This window comes from Polypterus senegalus, chromosome 3, assembly GCF_016835505.1.
Source record: "Polypterus senegalus isolate Bchr_013 chromosome 3, ASM1683550v1, whole genome shotgun sequence".
In the NCBI taxonomy this organism is placed as follows: Eukaryota; Metazoa; Chordata; class Cladistia; order Polypteriformes; family Polypteridae; genus Polypterus; species Polypterus senegalus.
Genome location: NC_053156.1, coordinates 173,045,466 through 173,064,213, shown reverse-complemented (window position 1 = coordinate 173,064,213; position 18,748 = coordinate 173,045,466). Strand labels below are relative to the sequence as shown.

Below are 18,748 nucleotides of genomic sequence, written 5' to 3'. Positions count from 1 at the left end.
GATGAAGACTGAATTGCTACTTTGATTACTTTTTTCATATGTAGATAGTTTTATATTTTTTGGGATCCATTTTGTGCCTTTATTATAAATCATACTTGTACACTTATTCGTTAATAATTTGTATTAAGATTGTTTATTGCTGGCTTAACATTGAAACACTCTTTTTGATTTTAGTAGTTTGTGTGGAGTGCATTTATTTAAAAACTGAATTGTGAAAACAAAAGTGTGATGATGCTGTTCCAACACAGTGTATTAAAGTAATAATGATTGGTTTCATTACATTAAAAACCATCTCTAGAAGCATTGCTATGTGACAGAAGCCCTACAAGAAGCATAATCTGTAATGATATAATAACTGAATTTACTTTGTGCAACTTGTTTTCATTAACAGAATCTTGTCAATAATATCAGATGTGATATGTAAGGGTATGTATCTGAACTAGAGTTATCAAAAGTAATATAAAAAATTAAAAAAATAAGTATTTATTGTAAAATTAAAAAAATATTTCAATACTCATTTTTCATTGTATCGATTCTACGGCCTACGTTAAGAATGCACTTCTGATTGACTTCGGCCTCTTAGGCTACCAATGGGCATGGCTGTTGTTGCAGCCCTGTTTCCTATATTATATTTCTAAATTACAGAAATGTTAATTAGTATATGCCTATAACCTGTTGCATCTACAATAGAGATATGTTGTTTGTTAATTTTCTACAGGCTAAAATGTTTTTTGTAGTCACATTTAATATATTAAGACATGGGTGTGCAGTTATTTAAATTTTTTTCTGTACTGTTAATTTACATGAAACACTTTTTAGTACTAGGGCTCTATCATGGAAAGTATATTGCTCTAGCAGGTTTCTTTCTTTTGTTTTGTTAGGTGCGATTTTAAAATTATTTCTTCACAATTAGTACATAATATAAGGTAATATAACTTTTCAGTGGTCATTTGCATAATCAGTGGCACTATAACCCCATATGCGCTTATACTCCATTTATTACAGTGGAAATTGAATTGTATAATGGCAACTAAAGTGAATGCTGATTGGATTTGGCCTGCTGTGGCAGCTGTTTCACGGATTAGGTTCGCACAAATGGTGCAGCATGCTATATTTTCATTTCAGCTGTATCACAAAATGTACTGCTCTGCACCATGGTGGTTATGATTTTTGCTTTAATGACAGCCCTGTTTTGTTGCAGTTTTCTCATACTGTTGGAGAAACTGTTTGTAAAATAAAATTTGCCTATGTAAGATTATGACTGTGAAAGGATGGAAACTAGTTTTTATGATGGGACATAATGGTCCTCTAAGATTAATGCCAAGGCTGTTGAGTAATAATGTAGTTAATTATTTCTGTGCTTTAATGACTAAAAATTTCTATTACTTTTTTTCATCAATGTAAATATCTTAATGCATACACAATTGTGATTTATTTAAATTTCATTTTTGATTGAGTTATATACCATATTGCTTATCGAAAATGGTATTGAATTTCAATACTTAAGATCGTAGTGAAGTTTAAAATTTTGGTATCTTGGTAACCCTGGTATGAACAACTACCACTCGTTCAGCTAAGGAACATCTAGAAATGATTTCTACTGTATGACAACCAGCATTTTTTTTATGTTGGAAATACATAAATCAGGTTTTCCAAACCATAGATCATCTAGTAAGTGCGCTTCTATCTTAATGATATATCTCAATATTTCCCCTTTTCTGTATTTTTTGTTTTATTACAGTAATTGCTGATGAGAAACTTTTTTTTATTTTATCATGTAATTTCATGTAGATTTGTTTGTTTTGTTGAAAGAAATACCTTAGTTTCCTATTTTTCTACTAATTCTGTTGTCATCTGATTGAAGATTAGTATGTGGATAAAAATGTAAACAATGTTGTAGTAGCTGTTCATGACAGCCTGCCATTTACCCTTGTACTTTCTGTTTTTTTATACATAATAGTCTGTAGATAGATTACAGTCCTTTGAGATTCTCAGTTGAATAAGTTGAGTTTGAGAATGTTACATTAAAAGAAGATAAATGCTAACTCCTTAGACAGATATGTTTATTTACATATTCTAGTCTGAAAGGAGGGGTAATAGCATATTTATTCATAAATCATACACACCAGCCTGTTTTTGCCTCTTGAGAATTACCTCTAGGAAGCTGATTAAACCGATGTATGACTTAAAGGTAGGAACAGTCCTTTGAATACGAAATTGATTATATTGAAAACCAACAGCTGCATTAGTCCTCCTAGGCTGAATTTGGGATCCTTGAGTTAGATATTGCTTAGACACCTTGCCTGCAGTAGTTTATAATGTAGAAATTAAATGCAGTTTAATGAAAAGTATAGTCGTGGCCAAATGTTTTTGAGAATGACACAAATACTCTTTCTCACAAAGTTTGCCGCTTCAGTGTTCGTAGATCTTTTTGTCAGATGTTTCTATGGTATACTTAAGTATAATTACAAGCATTTCATAAGTTTCAAAGGCTTTTATTGACAGTTACATTAAGTTTATGCAAAAAGTCAATATTTGCAGTGTTGGCCCTTCTTTTTCAAGACCTCTGCAATTTGCCCTGGCATGCTGTCAATCAGTTTCTTGACCAAGTCCTGACTGATGGCAGCCCATTCTTTCATAACCAATACTTGGAGTTTGTCAGAATTTGTGGGGTTTTGTTTCTTCATCCGCCTCTTGAGAATTGACCACAAGTTCTCAATGGGATTAAGGTCTGTGGAGTTTCCTGGCTATGGACTCAAAATTTAAATGTTTTGTTCCCCAATCCACTTAGTTATCACTTTTGCCTTATTGCACGGTGCTCCGTCATGCTGGAAAAGGCATTGTTCATCACCAAACTGTTCTTGGATGATTGGGAGAAGTTGCTCTCGGAGGATATTTTGATACCATTCTTTATTCATGGCTGTGTTCTTAGGCAAAATTGTGAGTTAGCCCACTCCTTTGGCTGAGAAGCAACCACACATATGAATGGTCTTAGGATGCTTTACTGTTGGCATGACACAGGACTGATGGTAGCGTTCACCTTTTCTTCTCGGGAAAATCTTTTTTGTGGATGCCACAAACAATTGGAAAGGGGATTCATCAGAAAAAAATACTTTACCCCAGTCTCAACAGTCCAATCCTTAGACCTTTTGCAGAGTATCAGTTTGTCCCTGATGTTTTTCTTTAAGAGAAGTGGTTTCTTTGCTGTCCTTATTAACACCAGGCTATCTCCAAAGTATTCGCCTCACTACGCATGAAGATGCACTCACACCTGCCTGCTGCCATTCCCGAGCAGACTCTGCACTGGTGGTGTTCTGATCCTGCAGATGAATCAACTTTAGGAGATGGTTCTAGCACCTGCTGAACTTTCTTGGGTGCCTTGAAGCCTTCTTCACAACAGCAGTGGAAATTAGTTTTTTGGGATTAAGTTCATTTTCATGGAAAAGAAGGACTTTTCAATTAATTGTAATTCATCTGATCACTCTTCATAAACTCAGGCAGCAAACTGTGTGAAATTCTTAAGTTCATGTCTAACCAATGTGCAATATATCACCACTAGGGAATCCATTCCCGGATGGGTTTATCCATTCCCGGGAATCCCGCATGTCATTCCCAGGAATCCTGGTGCTCCTGGGTATAACTCAGTGCACGGGAATCTCATGACCGACACTTATTTTTAATAAAACTACTATAATATGTTGACACCAATAAAAGACTAACCTTATCTACAAGCAGTTCATGCTGTCATATAAGTACATGTATCTAGTTCAGGGGTGCCCACACTTTTTCAGCTTGCGAGCTACTTTTAAAATGACCAGGTGAAATGATCTCCTACATTAAAATTATATATATATATATATATATATATATATATATATTCATATATGTGTGTATATATATATTTTTTTTTTTTTTGCAAAGTTTTACTGTCAAATAATGCAAAGAGTATGCGACACGTGTTTCGCCCTAATCCTGGGCTCATCAGGCGTACACACTCACTGACCCCCTCTCGTGGATCAAACCTCGGACGTCAGCGTCAAAGCCTCTTTATGTTGCGTCACGGCATGTGGTTCATTTATTTGACAGCATGTAGATCGGGGTAATTACATTCATGGCATTTGTACTCTGAATCACAATCTGATTGTATGGGTGGTTACCTACCAGGTGATGCTTGTGGTTGGTATGCAAGTCAGCAAACATCCGCCACGGTACCCTCTTCAGTTGCGAGAAGCAGATCATAGAATGTTGCATAGTTTTACTGTGAAATAATGCAAAGAATACGCAACACGTGTTTCGCCCTAATTCTAGGCTCATCAGGCATACACACTCACTGCACCCCCTCTCAGGGATCAAACCTCAGACGTCAGTGTCAGAGGCGAAGCCGCGGCGTGTGGTTTGTTTATTTGAAAGCATGTAGATCGGGGTAATTACATTCATGGCATTTGTAGTCTGAATCACAATCTGATTGTATGGGTGCATGCGGGATGACCAGTGTGTTAGAAGAAAAGAGATCTCAGACTGGCCGCCTTGTATGTCAATCAAGTGGTAAATGCCATAGGGAGGATATATGATAAAAATATAAAAATTTGAATGCAACGCGATCTACCTGCACTACCTTTCTGATCTACCGGTCAATCGCGATCAACGTATTGGGCTCCCCTGATCTAGTTAGTTGCGGTAATAAGAACGTAGAAAGCACAACATGTCCAGCGTGCGGTCATCCAGGTGAGAGCGCACCTTCATGCAGAGTATGCCAGCTGCTGAAAAAGCATGCTCTGCCTCCACTGAATTAGGTGGCTCAGTCATCGGATACTTGATACATTTGTTCTAAACAACACCTGCGCTTGCCATTTCTCTGAAACACCGCCATTTCAGCTTTTACTGATGCATCCAGTTTCTTGTCATCATTCTGTGATGGCAAGTTTCTTGGCACAGATAATGCAGATGCAACAGACTGACGCATTGCAATTTCAAGTTGCTGTTCAAAGCCGTTGTCTGACTGACATCAATGAAGTCTGCCCTGTCCCGGCAGTCATGAGCTGCAAAGTGCAGACTCCTCCCAGTCCACTGTGCTTAGTCTTAGTGGGAGCCGGGAGACTGACTGCTGCTGGTATGTTGTTGACCACACTATACCGTGGGCCAAAAAACCATGCCACTTAATTATTTTCAACTATAACTCTGTTATTTCTTGATTGATTTTTACACACTATATATGCGAGCTTGGCCACTCCCAGTTTCCCGGGAATTACAGCAGTTTCATTCGGGTAATCGGGAGCCCGGGAATGGATTCCCTAATCATCACATAATTTCTTTTTTTTTTTAGATTTCATACAGAGACAAATTCATCAGTTTGGGATTTTCATTCTTTATACCAGTCTGACAAACACTGTTGATAAATTGCCTCATTTATATGTTCCTTGTTAAGCTATTTTATGTACAGACATCCAGGTAGATATCTTTTAAGTCCAATAGTAATCTATGGATAAGTTTTCACTGGGTGAGGCCAAATTCATGGAGTGCTTTTCTTAAATATGGTGCATTCGTGCATAGGTCTTACAATAAATTACATTGCAAACAACATGGAGAAAGGGCACATGCTTGGCTTTTATTTCTTTTTAGAGGATAATAAATCACCAGAACAGTAAATTTAATTGTAGTAATTTATATTTATTACTAGAGTCCCTGAAGGCAGCAAAAATATTTGTAATGCCAGGCCACCTTAAATTCCCTCGCACCTCATCAGCAGTGTCTTTGTTTTGCAAATGTGTCAATCAGCACAAGCAGCAAGCCCAACTATCAATCAATTTGAAGTAGACACATCTGCTTGGCTGGTGCAGAGGTAAAGACTGCTGCCTCATAACCAAGACATTGCGGGTTCGATCCTGTGTCTTCCTCGCATTTAATGTTTTGAGTAGTGAGCAGGTATTATAGTTACTATTATAGTATATAATAAAAACATACATTTGATTTGAGTAGGTAAAATTTGTGTCATTCTAAAAACCTTTGCCACGACTGTATAATTTCAGTGCACACTTAAAAAGGAAAAAAAAAACAGTAAGTGATTTATCTTGGCAGCAAAGTGCTCATTTTAGGCCAGAACCAATAAAGGCACATATAGCTAAAACCGGATCAAAGCAAACACATTTTTAATTAAATGTTTTTTTTTATTTATTTTTTTTGTGCTTTATGCTCAGCAAAAATTAGTATCAGTTGTGTTTGAAGGTATAATGCTATAGCATTGTAGCAGCATCAGAGGACCTGGTTTAAGATCATGTTCCTTCTATTGCAGTAAAGTGTCTCTAACACACAAGGGTCCAAGCTACCCTGATGTAGTGGATTAAATCATTTAATAAGAGCTCTTTAAAAAGAGAGTGTGATTGTTTTAAAAGGGGCTGCTTATTTTAACAAACCATCTGTAATGACCTGCATTAACACTGTCCCTGCATAATCAAGTATTTGTAAAAACTTGAAAATATCTGCAAAATTACTGCTGCTCAGGTTATATTTTAAATGGAAACTGCAATGTACAAACTCGGGAAATAATAGCCTGGGAAGCATTTTATTTATAAATAGAGAAATGCCTTGAAACAAATGTTAGATGGGATGTTTTCTTTTTGTTAGTCTTATCTTACATAAAGTTGTTCTAAGACTAAAGATTTGGGTTATGTTGATTTTGATCAACATACTTCCATTGGTCCCTTCGTATTCTAGAAATGCCAAAAACCCTTGAATAATGTGAAAAATATTAATTTAAATTAAGTCATTTTGAAAAATTGATCAGAGGGTAGGAAATCAGTATTTGAAATTTGTGAGTTATCAGTAAAATATTAGCTTTCCACAGTTTTGGGTTCAACTGCAATTCAGATTGTGGCAAAACTTATTGTTTTAATCTTCAATCAGATACTCAAGCATTGTGTGACTCCAGACATTTTATAATGACAGTGAACAGAGTTTTTAAAGCTAACATTATTGTTTGCCTTATAGTCTATTTAACCTCAGTATAGATGACAAACTGGGAGACTACTCTGCTATTGTTTGTTTCAAGAACAAAATCTAAATATTGTTCACTATCTTGTACAGTCATCCAAATAGTTTAGTATTCATATTTAAGTTACATTTTAAGTGATGAAGTTATCATTAGCAAAATATTGTATGTTCATAAAATGTATATGTTTAAATTTAAATGTGCAGCAGGCATTAACACATAAATGAAACTGTAAATGTATTTCTGAAAATATTCTCTACGTCAGTGACTGTCTCTACTGCTGTCTATATTCCTCCGTATTTAGTTTAAGTTAAGATCACTTCTATTATTATCATCTCATTACTTTTAATCATATGAATAGCTTCTAGAACAAAGGTAAAATTCTGAATCTGGATGTGTGAGTCTTAAGTGCATTAATCCTCCTGCCTATTGTGTGCATTTTACTAAAGCATTAGAAGGCACAGGCACAGTTGATCACTAACAACAGTGTAAATGGGCAGGGCATGGTCAGTTTACATCATACTGTACTTTCTCTGTGATTTCTTCTGTTCTTCACGCCAGTAGAGAAGACCTGATTATATTCTGTGCCATATACTTGACTATATTTCTGCACTGCATTTAAATATGGTAATCCTTAGGGAAGGAAGAAAAACCTGTGGTTAAATACAGTTTGGTACAGGGCCATTTAATTGGATTTTTTCTGGGCAGGAAGAGAGGTGAATTCTTAACTAATATTTACAAAGACACAAGCTAAAACACTTATTGTTTTTTGTTCTGGGAAGAAAGGAAATTCTTTTTGCAGGAGATTATATCCATGGCCATAGGCTTGTATATTGAATTTATTTCCCAGGAAAGGGGTGTAATTCTGTGACTGGTGTTCTCAAGGCACTCACATGATATTATTTAGCAGGAGCACTCCCTAAAAGATATAATGAAATGGTTTCTAACTAATAATTGGGCTTGTTGTACTCACTGATCATTCTGGTATTAAGTCATTACTCTTGTTTATCTTATCTTATATTGTGTATTGCTGGTGGCATGGTGGATAGTGCTGTTGGCTTAAAGTTCCTGGGTTCATATCACAACTTGTGCAATGTTTGTGTGAATTCTCTATGTCTATGCTTTGGTTATTTTTTTTTTTCACCAAGGACCGTGATTCTACTGTAAACTAAGTTTGTGTGTTAGTTTTTTTTGTGCAAGTGTAAATTGGCTCAGTGTAAGTGTGTGTGTTTAAGTGAGACTACCCATATATTTTAAATTATGATGTTTTTGTTCCTGTATGCTCAGTGGAGTCTTCTGTGCTCACTTATTCGCGTAGTGTGAAGGTAGTTTCCCATAAAGAGGTGAAGGCCCAGTTTCAGTTATAGCTATCTAATAACAGCATGAAAACCAATGCCTAATTGTACTGTGTACATTTTGTTTGTGTACTTTTCTTTTTTTCTAATCATTAGGACCAGTACATGTTGAGCTTCTACGTATTTCCTGTTGCTGCTCAGACTTCACTGCTTTAAATAATGGACCTTTTTACTGTATACAAGATGTATTATGTAGTTTGCAGATTGTTTATGAGAGTATAAAAGTTTTAGTTCAATTTTGTAAATTTAACTTAAAAAGATCAGTGTAGGGATACAACAATGTTGCCTTATCGGCTGTCTTTTTAAAACAGAATTCAGTGTCAATCAGTCTTGATACAATAAAATACTATTCTGTTATCTGTCATATAGGCCAGTTTTATAACAATAAGAAGACAAAAAAATGTTTAGGTGTTGCTTATTTGGTAATATTCTCTTTATTATCAGTTCTGCTGTATTTTAGGACAAACACCAGGAATGTAGGTGATTTTAAAGGATTTAGAAACCTTTTTTCCATTACTGTAAATATAGTAGCCAGGGCGCATAGTAAAGAGAAGGGTTATTCACTTTTCCTTAAGTACTCCCACACTAAAAATCAATTTGTGTGATGATTAGATTTTTCCAAGTGTAACCTTTTGTTTTGTTCAGTGCAATTTTTTTGGCTAGTATTATATGATGGTTAAACCTTATTTACAATACTTATGTCTTGTGTTTCTGCAGGGTAAGTGATGAAAAGGATGCCCGTGGTTACTTACAAGCTCTAGCCACAAAAATGACTGAGGAACTGGAGGGTTTGAGGAATTCAAGTCTTGGTGCCAGGGCTACGGTAAGCACTCTTACAGTTGTAAATTAAAATAGATAGTGTACTATTTGGTTAGCACAGTGATCAGTGATGCTGTTTCACAAATCCAGTGCCCTGTGTTTGAATCTTGTGTCTAGTTGTTGTTTGGATGGAGTTTACACATTCTTCATTTGTCTGCATGGATATTCATCATATGGCCCCAAAAGGCATACAGTTTAGAATAACTGAGGGCTCTTGAATGTGGACCTAGTGATGTATTGAAGCCATGTGCAGATTTGTTTCCTTCATGATGCCTGTTGCCTTCACAATCCTGCTTTGACGTTTGTGGGTTTGGGAATGCCTTATTATTGTATATTTACAGTTACTGTGTACCCGAAGAAGCTTGTTGACCATACTCTGTGAAGAAGCACATTTAAGCTCCCGTGGATTATATGTATGTGTAGGGTATCCTAATGATCCTAATATGTTTTTGTTTAACTGTCTGAGGTGCCAGTTTTGGGTTGAAACTGGGGTTTGACTGTCTTATGAATAAGAAAGGATTTTAGTTTATGTGTATTATGATACACATGGCTTAAATGATGTAGAAATACTGTATAATTCTGCAGGTATTTTTTGGAGGTTCCTTTTTGCTTCAGAAATATTACCAAATATAAAAGGATTAAAGGGGTTTTCAATCTTCTGAGATTAAAATAAGAGAAAACTTTATGATTATCATAATAAGCATGCACCTTTAGATTAAGTAAAATGTCTCTCTATTGTCCTATTTGCAAAACAAATAAATTTAATATTAAGTTTTTTAACAAAATATGACACATCTGTGTTATAAACTTGTGTAGCGGTCATCATAATGTCTTTCCTTATAATCTTTCCTTATCCATAGTGAGACCAATTTGTAGCACTTTGAGCTATATCATTTGTATGAAAACATGCTATATAAATAAATGTTGTTGTTGCTCACCAGACCTAAATAACCATTCATTTGCAATTGTAGGCAGAGAAGGGACAGAATCAGCTGCCTGTAAATCTTGATTTGAGTGGGCAAGTTGGCTCCCTCTTTGACACACCTTTTCTTCATCCCCCTATCCCATTTAGTACATTTTGTTCTGCTGCTCTGTAATAATTATATATGGACACACCGTCTAGTGCAAAAACAGTTCTCATCTTGTTGCCTAATACAGTAGTTCTAGAAAGATTTTATATTTTATTTTTTGCATAGAATTGACCTAAAATCTATTTGTGTCTTCCTCCAGAGCTACCCATTACATTAAAATAACTGGACAAGCTAACATAAAAGTACTGGAGAAGACCGGTTATTTGGTTGATTGATTTTTCCCTATGTCAGTGTTTGCCATAAAACTTACTGTTGATTCAGGCTCCACTGAATGAAAGCTTTCTTTTCTACTTGACTCTTACTCACTTAGCATTCTATATTAAAGTGATGACTTTTGAATACCCAGTGGCGGAGTGGTGGCTCTGAGGCTAGGGATCTGCACTGGCAATCGGAAGGTTGCCGATTCGAATCCCGTAAATGCCAAAAGGGACTCTGCTCTGTTGGGCCTTTGAGCAAGGCCCTTAACCTGCAATTGCTGAGCACTTTGAGTAGTGAGAAAAGTGCTATATAAATTCAGAGAATTTTATTATTAATTGTACCTATTTATTTTTAGGACATGCCTTGGAAGATGCGTCGCTTTGCAAAGCTGGATATGTCTGCAAGGCTGGAACTGCAGTCGGCCCTAGATGCAGAGATCCGGGCAAAGCAAGGTATTCAGGATGAATTAAACAAGGTTAAAGCATCAAATATTTCCACAGAATGGTAAGAATAACAGTTATCAAGTACTTAATAACAAAGGTTTATAAGATGTCATTTATTTTCATTTTCCCAATGCTAGACAAAAATTAATTGGATCATTATTTGATTTTCAGTTTGACATATTGTTTGTCTTTTTTCTATTTGGAAATTATTGCATTTGTATTTTCCTGTCTGCATTGTTTCACTCTACTTGAGAGAGTTTCCATTGCTCTGTAAGTAGTTATATAGATCTATTGCTGAAATGTCAGATAGTATTCCTGTAATCAGCAGGCCAAGCATGGAAACCATTAATGTTTTAGTATCTCAAATAGCAATAATGAGTCCATGATCATGCTGTATTCTTTAAATCATTTGTTGACTACACGTTTCCTGATCATTGGAACTTTCTTATACTGTAAGTTTGCACTGCTGTCAGGAAGGAAATGCTTTTGCATAGGATAAATATTATCACATGAAGTTGATGTGGATTTATTGACATTTACCTTTCCCTCTAAGTTAATCTTTGTGGCTAAGCCATGATAAGAATAATTCATCTTGCATGCTAACAGGGTTACCACAACCCTTCACTGATTAGAAACAAGCATTGAGGCATATACAGTACATTTTTCTTGGTGTATGCATATGTAGTCATCTGTTGAAAATACTGTACTATGGAGAATAATTCATCAGACCAGATGATTCTTTTGCTGCCCACTAGACCATTGCATGTATTTTTTATACAACTTTAAATATTCTTCGCACTTTCTCTTGATTGAACAATTTGTCTTGCCTTTGATTTATTTGGTAATGTTGTGATCCATATTTGCTTGTCTGTTTTCTCCTTGCTTCCCGAATCACTGCATGAAGATAAGTGTTAAGGAGTTTGCACCTCTGCCCACACTTGGGCTTCTTGGCCACCAACAGTTTAGTTACTATTTCTTGGGATACATCAGAATATGGAGCAGATGTCGTCACTAAGGTTCTAGCAAAATGCCCTCTCTCAGAGTTCCTAAAATTTGTTCATTGAGTCATAAGGAATACTTTAAGCTTGATGGGGTGTGATTTATTTCAATGACGACACCTGTGTGGAAGTGTCAACCTTCAATTAAATTTGTATTCTTGATTACCTTGAGGGTTTCATGTATTTTGTCAGTTAACCTTTATATATTTATTATTGTTTATATTATGATTTAATCCCTGAAGAGGTAGGCCAGTAGTGCCTGTGGATTTGAATTATCATAGTGTAATGTTTTGCTTTGAATGGTGCTGTTGTTTACTTCAATTAAGTGTATAATTAATACAGATTTATTGTATGATTTTTACACATGGTCTCAGAATTGATTGCCTACTCTCAGTACACAACCAGTAGTCCTCAATGTAATAATTGTTTATTTTGGTGTTTATTAAGGAGCATGCACTTTATAATAAACATTTATTGATTGATTGTGTAGAAATGTAGGAAATAATAATTGACCATAATTACTCTACAATAATTAAATTTTGTTTGCGTACAAATGTGGGAAGACAAATAAATACTATTAGCATTATTTTCAAAAACCAAAATCCACAAGATTTTGAAAACTATTATCACATTCTTGCCTTATTAGATAAAAATGAATAATTTAATAAGATAATATTTGACAACTTGCTTTAATTTAATAGTATATTTTATACAACAGACCTTTGACATATTGCAAATCTTTTTATAGAAGGCATATTGTCAGTTACTGTGCTGAATCTGTCATTCCTGCGTATTAAAAATGCATGACTAATAAGTATGTGCAAACATTATAGCCACAGAATACATTGAGCTGGAAGAATATTGCATATACCATTCAATTCATAACTATGAAATTTATAGCATAATACATGTATTTGTTTCAAATTGAGTAAACAATCTTAATCTCTTATTCTTTTGTTGTTGCTTTTTGTCTGCACCAAAATTCTGATTCAGCAGCATTTTACTTATAGTAAAATGGAGGAAGAATTGGTAGTTTCTTTCTTTCTTTCTTTCTTTGAATATGTATTTGCTCATGTGGACAGTGCATACATCTTCACTGGGCTGCAACTTAACCTCTTTTTATCTTTGGATGTAATACTGTGTGGTAAAGTAAATGATCGCCTGGCACAGTAAGGTGCACAAAGGGAGAGGAAATACACTGTGTGCACAATTATTAGGCAAGTGAGTATTTTGACCATATCATCATTTTTAATGCGTATATTCCAACTCCAAGCTGTATTAACTTGAATGCTTATTGGATTTAAACACGTCAGGTGATGTGTATTTGTGTAATGAGGGAGGGTGTGGCCTAAGGAGATCAACACCCTATATCAAGGTGTGCAGAATTATTAGGCAGCTAGTTTTCCTCAGGCAAAATGGGCCAAAAAAGGGATTTAACTGACTCTGAAAAGTCAAAAATTGTAAAAAGTCTTTCAGAGGGATGCAGCACTTTTGGAATTGCTAAGATATTGGTGTGTGATCACAGAACCATCAAACATTTTGTTGCAAATAGTCAACAGGGTCGCAAGAAACGTGTTGAGAACAAAAGACGCAAATTAGCTGCCAAAGATTTGAGAAGAATCAAACGTGAAGCTACCAGGAACCCATTATCCTCCAGTACTTTCATATTCCAGAGCTGCAACCTACCTGGAGTGCCCAGAAGTACAAGGTGTTCAGTGCTCAAAGACATGGCCAAGGTAAGGAGGGCTGAAACCCAACCACCACTGAACAAGAAACATAAGTTGAAACGTCAAAACTGGGCCAAGAAATATCTGAAGACAGATTTTTTTCAAAGGTTTTATGGACCGATGAGATGAGAGTGACTCTTGATGGACCAGATGGATGGACCTGTGGATCAGTAATGGGCACAGAGCTCCACTCCAACGTGGAGGTGGGGTACTGGTATGAGCTGGTATTTTTAAAGATGAGCTAGTTGGACCTTTTTGCATTGAAGATGAACTCTGAAACCTACTGCCAGTTTTTCGAAGACACTTTCTTCAAACAGTGATACAGGAAAAAGACCATGATTTTTATGCAGGCCAATGCTCCATCACTTGCATCGAAGTTCTCCACTGCGTGGCCAGCCAGTAAAGGCCTTAAAGATGAAGGAATAATGACATGGCCCCTTCCTCATCTGACCTAAACCCTATCGAGAACTTGTGGGCACTTCTTAAACGCTAGATTTACGGGGGAGAAAAACAATACACCTCTCTGAAGAGTGTCTGGGAGGCTGTAGTCACTGCTCCACAAAAAGCTGATCGTCAACAGATCAAGAAACTGACAGACTCCATGAATGGAAAGGCTTATGACTGTTATTGGAAAGAAGGGTGGCTATATTGGTCATTGATTGATTGATTTATTTTTTTTTAAATGTCAGAGATGTTTATTTGTAAATTTTGAGGTGTTTGTTTATTATTCTCACTATAACAGATGAAAATAAACAAGTGAGATGGGAAAATTTTCATTTTCCTTTAGTTGCATAATAAATCTGCACACTAATAGTTGCCTAATAATTGTGCGCACATATGTATTCCCCTGATGATGTTCACACTCACATTTCCGTTGTGAAACATTCAGGTTTCAGGTTTATTAACATTTTGGATTGACTGATAGCACTGTGTTTGTTCCATATTAAAATTAATCCTCAAAAATACAACTTGCCTAATAATTCTGCACTCCCTGTAAAGCTGCCAAGTGCAAGTGTTTCATTCTGCATGCAACTTGACATTAAATTATTTATTTATTATGTGGCTATACTTTCCAGTGACTAACACAACATTCTATGAAGGCACACAGTGTGCCGAAGAAGAATTAGGAACATTAAACAAAGCATTTTAAAGTTACTGTCCACTTGTTGGATGTCTTCAACATGTTCTGCTTTTGAGGTATCATTTGAGCTGTTCTTAGTTTATAATCAGGAGAGTTTGTGTGCTTTGGTAAATTTGGATGTAACAAAATTAATACCCAAATTAGTATAATAGTTCAAAAATATACTAGGCCCAGTATTAAAACACAAATATTTTATAAAAATTGTGTAAGTTACTGTATAATGAATTGAAAGCATTACTGTAGATATTTGTGTTTAATTACTTTTTCTTACTTCACCTTTTAAAGTTTCAGAAAATTAACAGAATTCTCCCTAATAAACTAATACATTAAAGAAATGTGCAAATTAAACTATAGTTAATATATTGGTGTAACTACTTAGAAAATTTGTGTCATGTTTCAGCCAGCATTTTTCCCCTAGCTGGGGTTCACAGTTATGTTTCTTGTTTGTATTGTCTAACTTTATGTCATTTATTTGTATTAATGTTTCTTTTATTTATTATGTACATTTTTCTTTGTGGGTGGCACAGTGGCGCAGTGGTAGTGCCGCTGCCTTGCAGTTAGGAGATCAGGGTTCGCGTCCCGGGTCCTCCCTGTGTGGAGTTTGCATGTTCTCCCCGTGTCTGCATGGGTTTCCTCTGGGTGCTCCGTTTTCCTCCCACAGTTCAAAGATATGCAGGTTAGGTGCATTGGCGATCCTGAATTGTCCCTAGTGTGTGCTTGGTGAGGGGGTGTGTGTGTGCCCTGTGGTGGGCTGGCGCCCTGCCCGAGGTTTGCTTCCTGCCTTGCGTCCTGTGTTGGCTGGGATTGGCTCCAGCCCCGTGACCCTGTAGTTAGGATATAGCGAGTTGGATAATGGATGGATTGATGACATTTTTCTTTGTTTTTGTGTAAATGGATTAGGCCGTGGTGTCACCTGCTGCACTCTGGTCCCAAGCCAGGTGGTTTGTCTTGTGGTGGGTGCGGCAACGCGCTATCAGCACATGATCCCAATCTCCACCTCCTAGGTTATGTCCCATGTGTTTTGTGGGTGGTTCCTGAATGGGCAGGGCTACCTGCCAATCATCTTCAGGAATGGTCCGCCACTCCAGGGGAGGGCCTTCCATAGTTCATTTTGAATATGTTAGGAAGTAGAGAGTTTCTTGTATCTGTGGCTTTTGTTATTGCTTTACAATTTTCAGGATTTTTTGAACATCTGCTGTGTTTCTAACCACGCCTCCGGATTTTGTATTGGGATTTTGTTTACTGTGATTGCCTTGCTTTTTCAGGCAACTCTTTTGAGTTCTTTGGAGTTTCCTATATTACAGAGCCTTTGATTAAATAAACCTTTTTATTTTTTAAGGTTTTTCTTATATCTAGTCGGGGTTCTATGGTATTCCCTCCTTACAGGGCAATTCTGAAAGTACTTGGAGCTTTTATGCTTTTGGGACTCCCCAGTCATGACAGTTAAGATTTTAACACCATATTAATGTGAGAGTGAATACCTTCTTAGGTTGCTACCTGTGATATGAGTTTAATGAATAGAACTCTTACTGTAATTGGAGCTGATGGTACCTGAAATAGGAATTATTTACTGTCTGAAATCCAGATTGCTTTTTACATTTATGTTATTTCTTTCTTTTACAGTAAGCTGCAGGAGTCAGAGAAGAAGAACTGGGACCTCTTGGCAGAAATAGAAAAACTAAAAAAAGAGGCTGAGGACTTTCGAATGGAAAAGGGTATTGTAAAAATTGCAGTCTTGTATGCCATTGCTTTAAAACTGTGTTCAACCTGGCGTGAAACATAACACACAATATTTTGAAACCCTCCTATTCTGGAAGAATTGGGCAAAGGACAGGAAACAATCCTTCACTGGGCACCCATCCTTTGCAGTATCAATTCATGTACATACACTCACACTCAACTTGAGGTGAATTTAGAATCACCAGTTAAATTAACACACATGTCTTTAAGATGCAAGATTAAAACTGGAGTGCCAAAGCAAAAGTCCATGTAAACATAGAAAGAATACAGTATACAAAATTTTACATAGGACATTGGAGCTGTGATGCTGCATCACTTGGAAAGGAGCAATGCAACATCTAACTTAAATTTTTACTTTATGTGCATTAAAGTGTCGTGAAGTAAGTTTACTAAAAAAAATTTAAAATGTCATTTAAAATAATGGGATTATAAAAGTTAATCTTTAGTGTATTTTTGTCAAAAGTTACGTTGTGGGTTTAAGGTACAAGTTATTAAACATTTAGTGTCTTAGGAAATTGTTTGCTAAGTTAATTTTCCGTTTTGGGAGAGTTTCTATCTACCTGTGTCAATATATTTTTTCCGTGTGCTCTAGTTTCCTCTCAAAGTCCAAAAACAATCAGGTTAGGTGGATTGCTTATGCTAAAATAGCTCCTAATATGTTTGTGTGTGTGTGTTCACTCAGTGATGTGCTGGCACCTTACCCATGGATTGATCCTGGCTTGTGCCTGATGCATGCTCCAGCATCACCATGACCCTGCTCTGGGTAAGCGGTTTTGGAAAATGAGTGAATAGATGGAAGTGTTTCCATATGAAAATAGCTGAGAAGATAGCATGTCACAATTCAAGAATGAAGGTCTTATTTAAGATACAAAAGTATTAGAAAGCTAACTCATGAATGAGACATTTTAAGGGGGTTTTCCTCCTGAATAGGCTTTGGCCTATCCTTGTTTCAGTGTCAATTTCTTGCTCTGAGACTGCTAACAAAAATATGTAACATAAGCCTGTGTCTTTTCGCTAGTTTGCTATATACAGTGTTTCCCTGAAAATAAGACAGGGATTTATATTAATTTTTGCTCCAAAAGATGCACCAGGGCTTATTTTCAGGGGATGTCTTATATTTAATAATGTATAACAATATACATGTATCCAAATGCAGTCATGTCATCTTCTTGACATCTTCTTAGAATATTGTCATAAATCTCCACATTCAAACCCTGAATTCCAGCCTGAATTTCTTGCTACTGCAGCCGCTTTTAGGATCCTCCAGGATCGTTGTGCGTTTGATGAATGGTTCGATGTGGTGAAGCCAAATGGCGACATACAAATGCATCTGTGGTGCTTTTATATTCAAGCGTTGTATATTCCCCAAAGTAATGACACAATACATTTTAAAAGTCTCACATACCATCTTCTGTGCTTTTTTTTTTTTTTGTGCCTTTACAATATACCATCAGAGTGTACGGCGGTGTATTTGAGCCACAGAGAAAAAAAAATAAGTACATAATGAAAATGTCTATTTTGTGATTAAAGTGGAAATTCTGGCTTTAACCTCGAAATGTCCACTTTAACCTTGTAGTTTACTTTATCATTAAAGCAGACTGTCGTAAACGCCATCTTAAAACCGATTCGGTTGTTAAATCGCTATGCGCTTCTGAGGATTCCTCCTGAACTGAGAGCAGCATCGCCCCACAGAACACATTACATTTATGATAATCCAGCCCTCTGCACACTTAGAATTCTTAGATTTATACTTGATATCACTTTCATGATGAAATGCATTAAAATATGTATGTTACATTTTACAGATAAATTGTTTACTTTGTTTAAATAATGAATACTGCTAATAGTTACACATATGGGGTGGCACGGTTGCAGAGCAGTAGCGCTGCTGTCTCACAGGGAGTCACGTCCCTTGTGTTCCCTGCCTGGAGATTGCATGTTTCCGCAGTGTGCTTGGTTTATGTGTGTGCGCTTGTATATTACCTTGTGATGTGCTGATGCCTCGTCCAGAGATCTTGTTTCTGTCTTGTGCCAATGCTTCTGGAATGGGCACATCCCCAAATTGATAGATGTAAACCTGGCCTTAGGCACCTTACTTTTCAGCTGACGATCTTGACTAGGGCTTGTTTTTGGGGTATGGCTTATTTACGGAGTAGGTCTTATTTTCAGGGAAACACGGTAGTACTAATTTTTAATTCTATGAGTTTAGTCCTCCACCATACATGCTTTTTTATTTTCTGCTCATTTGTTG

At 36.3% G+C, this 18,748-nt stretch overlaps 1 protein-coding gene across 4 annotated transcripts in view; it reads left to right on the top strand.

Annotated features, from left to right (window-relative positions):
• The window catches only part of LOC120525692 (serine/threonine-protein kinase MRCK alpha-like), a 429,465-nt gene that overhangs the window by 344,826 nt on the left and 65,891 nt on the right, over positions 1-18,748 (top strand). For all 4 annotated transcript variants that reach the window (XM_039748213.1, XM_039748214.1, XM_039748215.1 and 1 more), the window contains exons 18-20: positions 9,058-9,163; positions 10,804-10,952; positions 16,381-16,472. In XM_039748213.1, the coding sequence (XP_039604147.1) occupies positions 9,058-9,163; positions 10,804-10,952; positions 16,381-16,472 (347 nt within the window). The remainder of the gene's footprint in view (positions 1-9,057; positions 9,164-10,803; positions 10,953-16,380; positions 16,473-18,748) is intronic.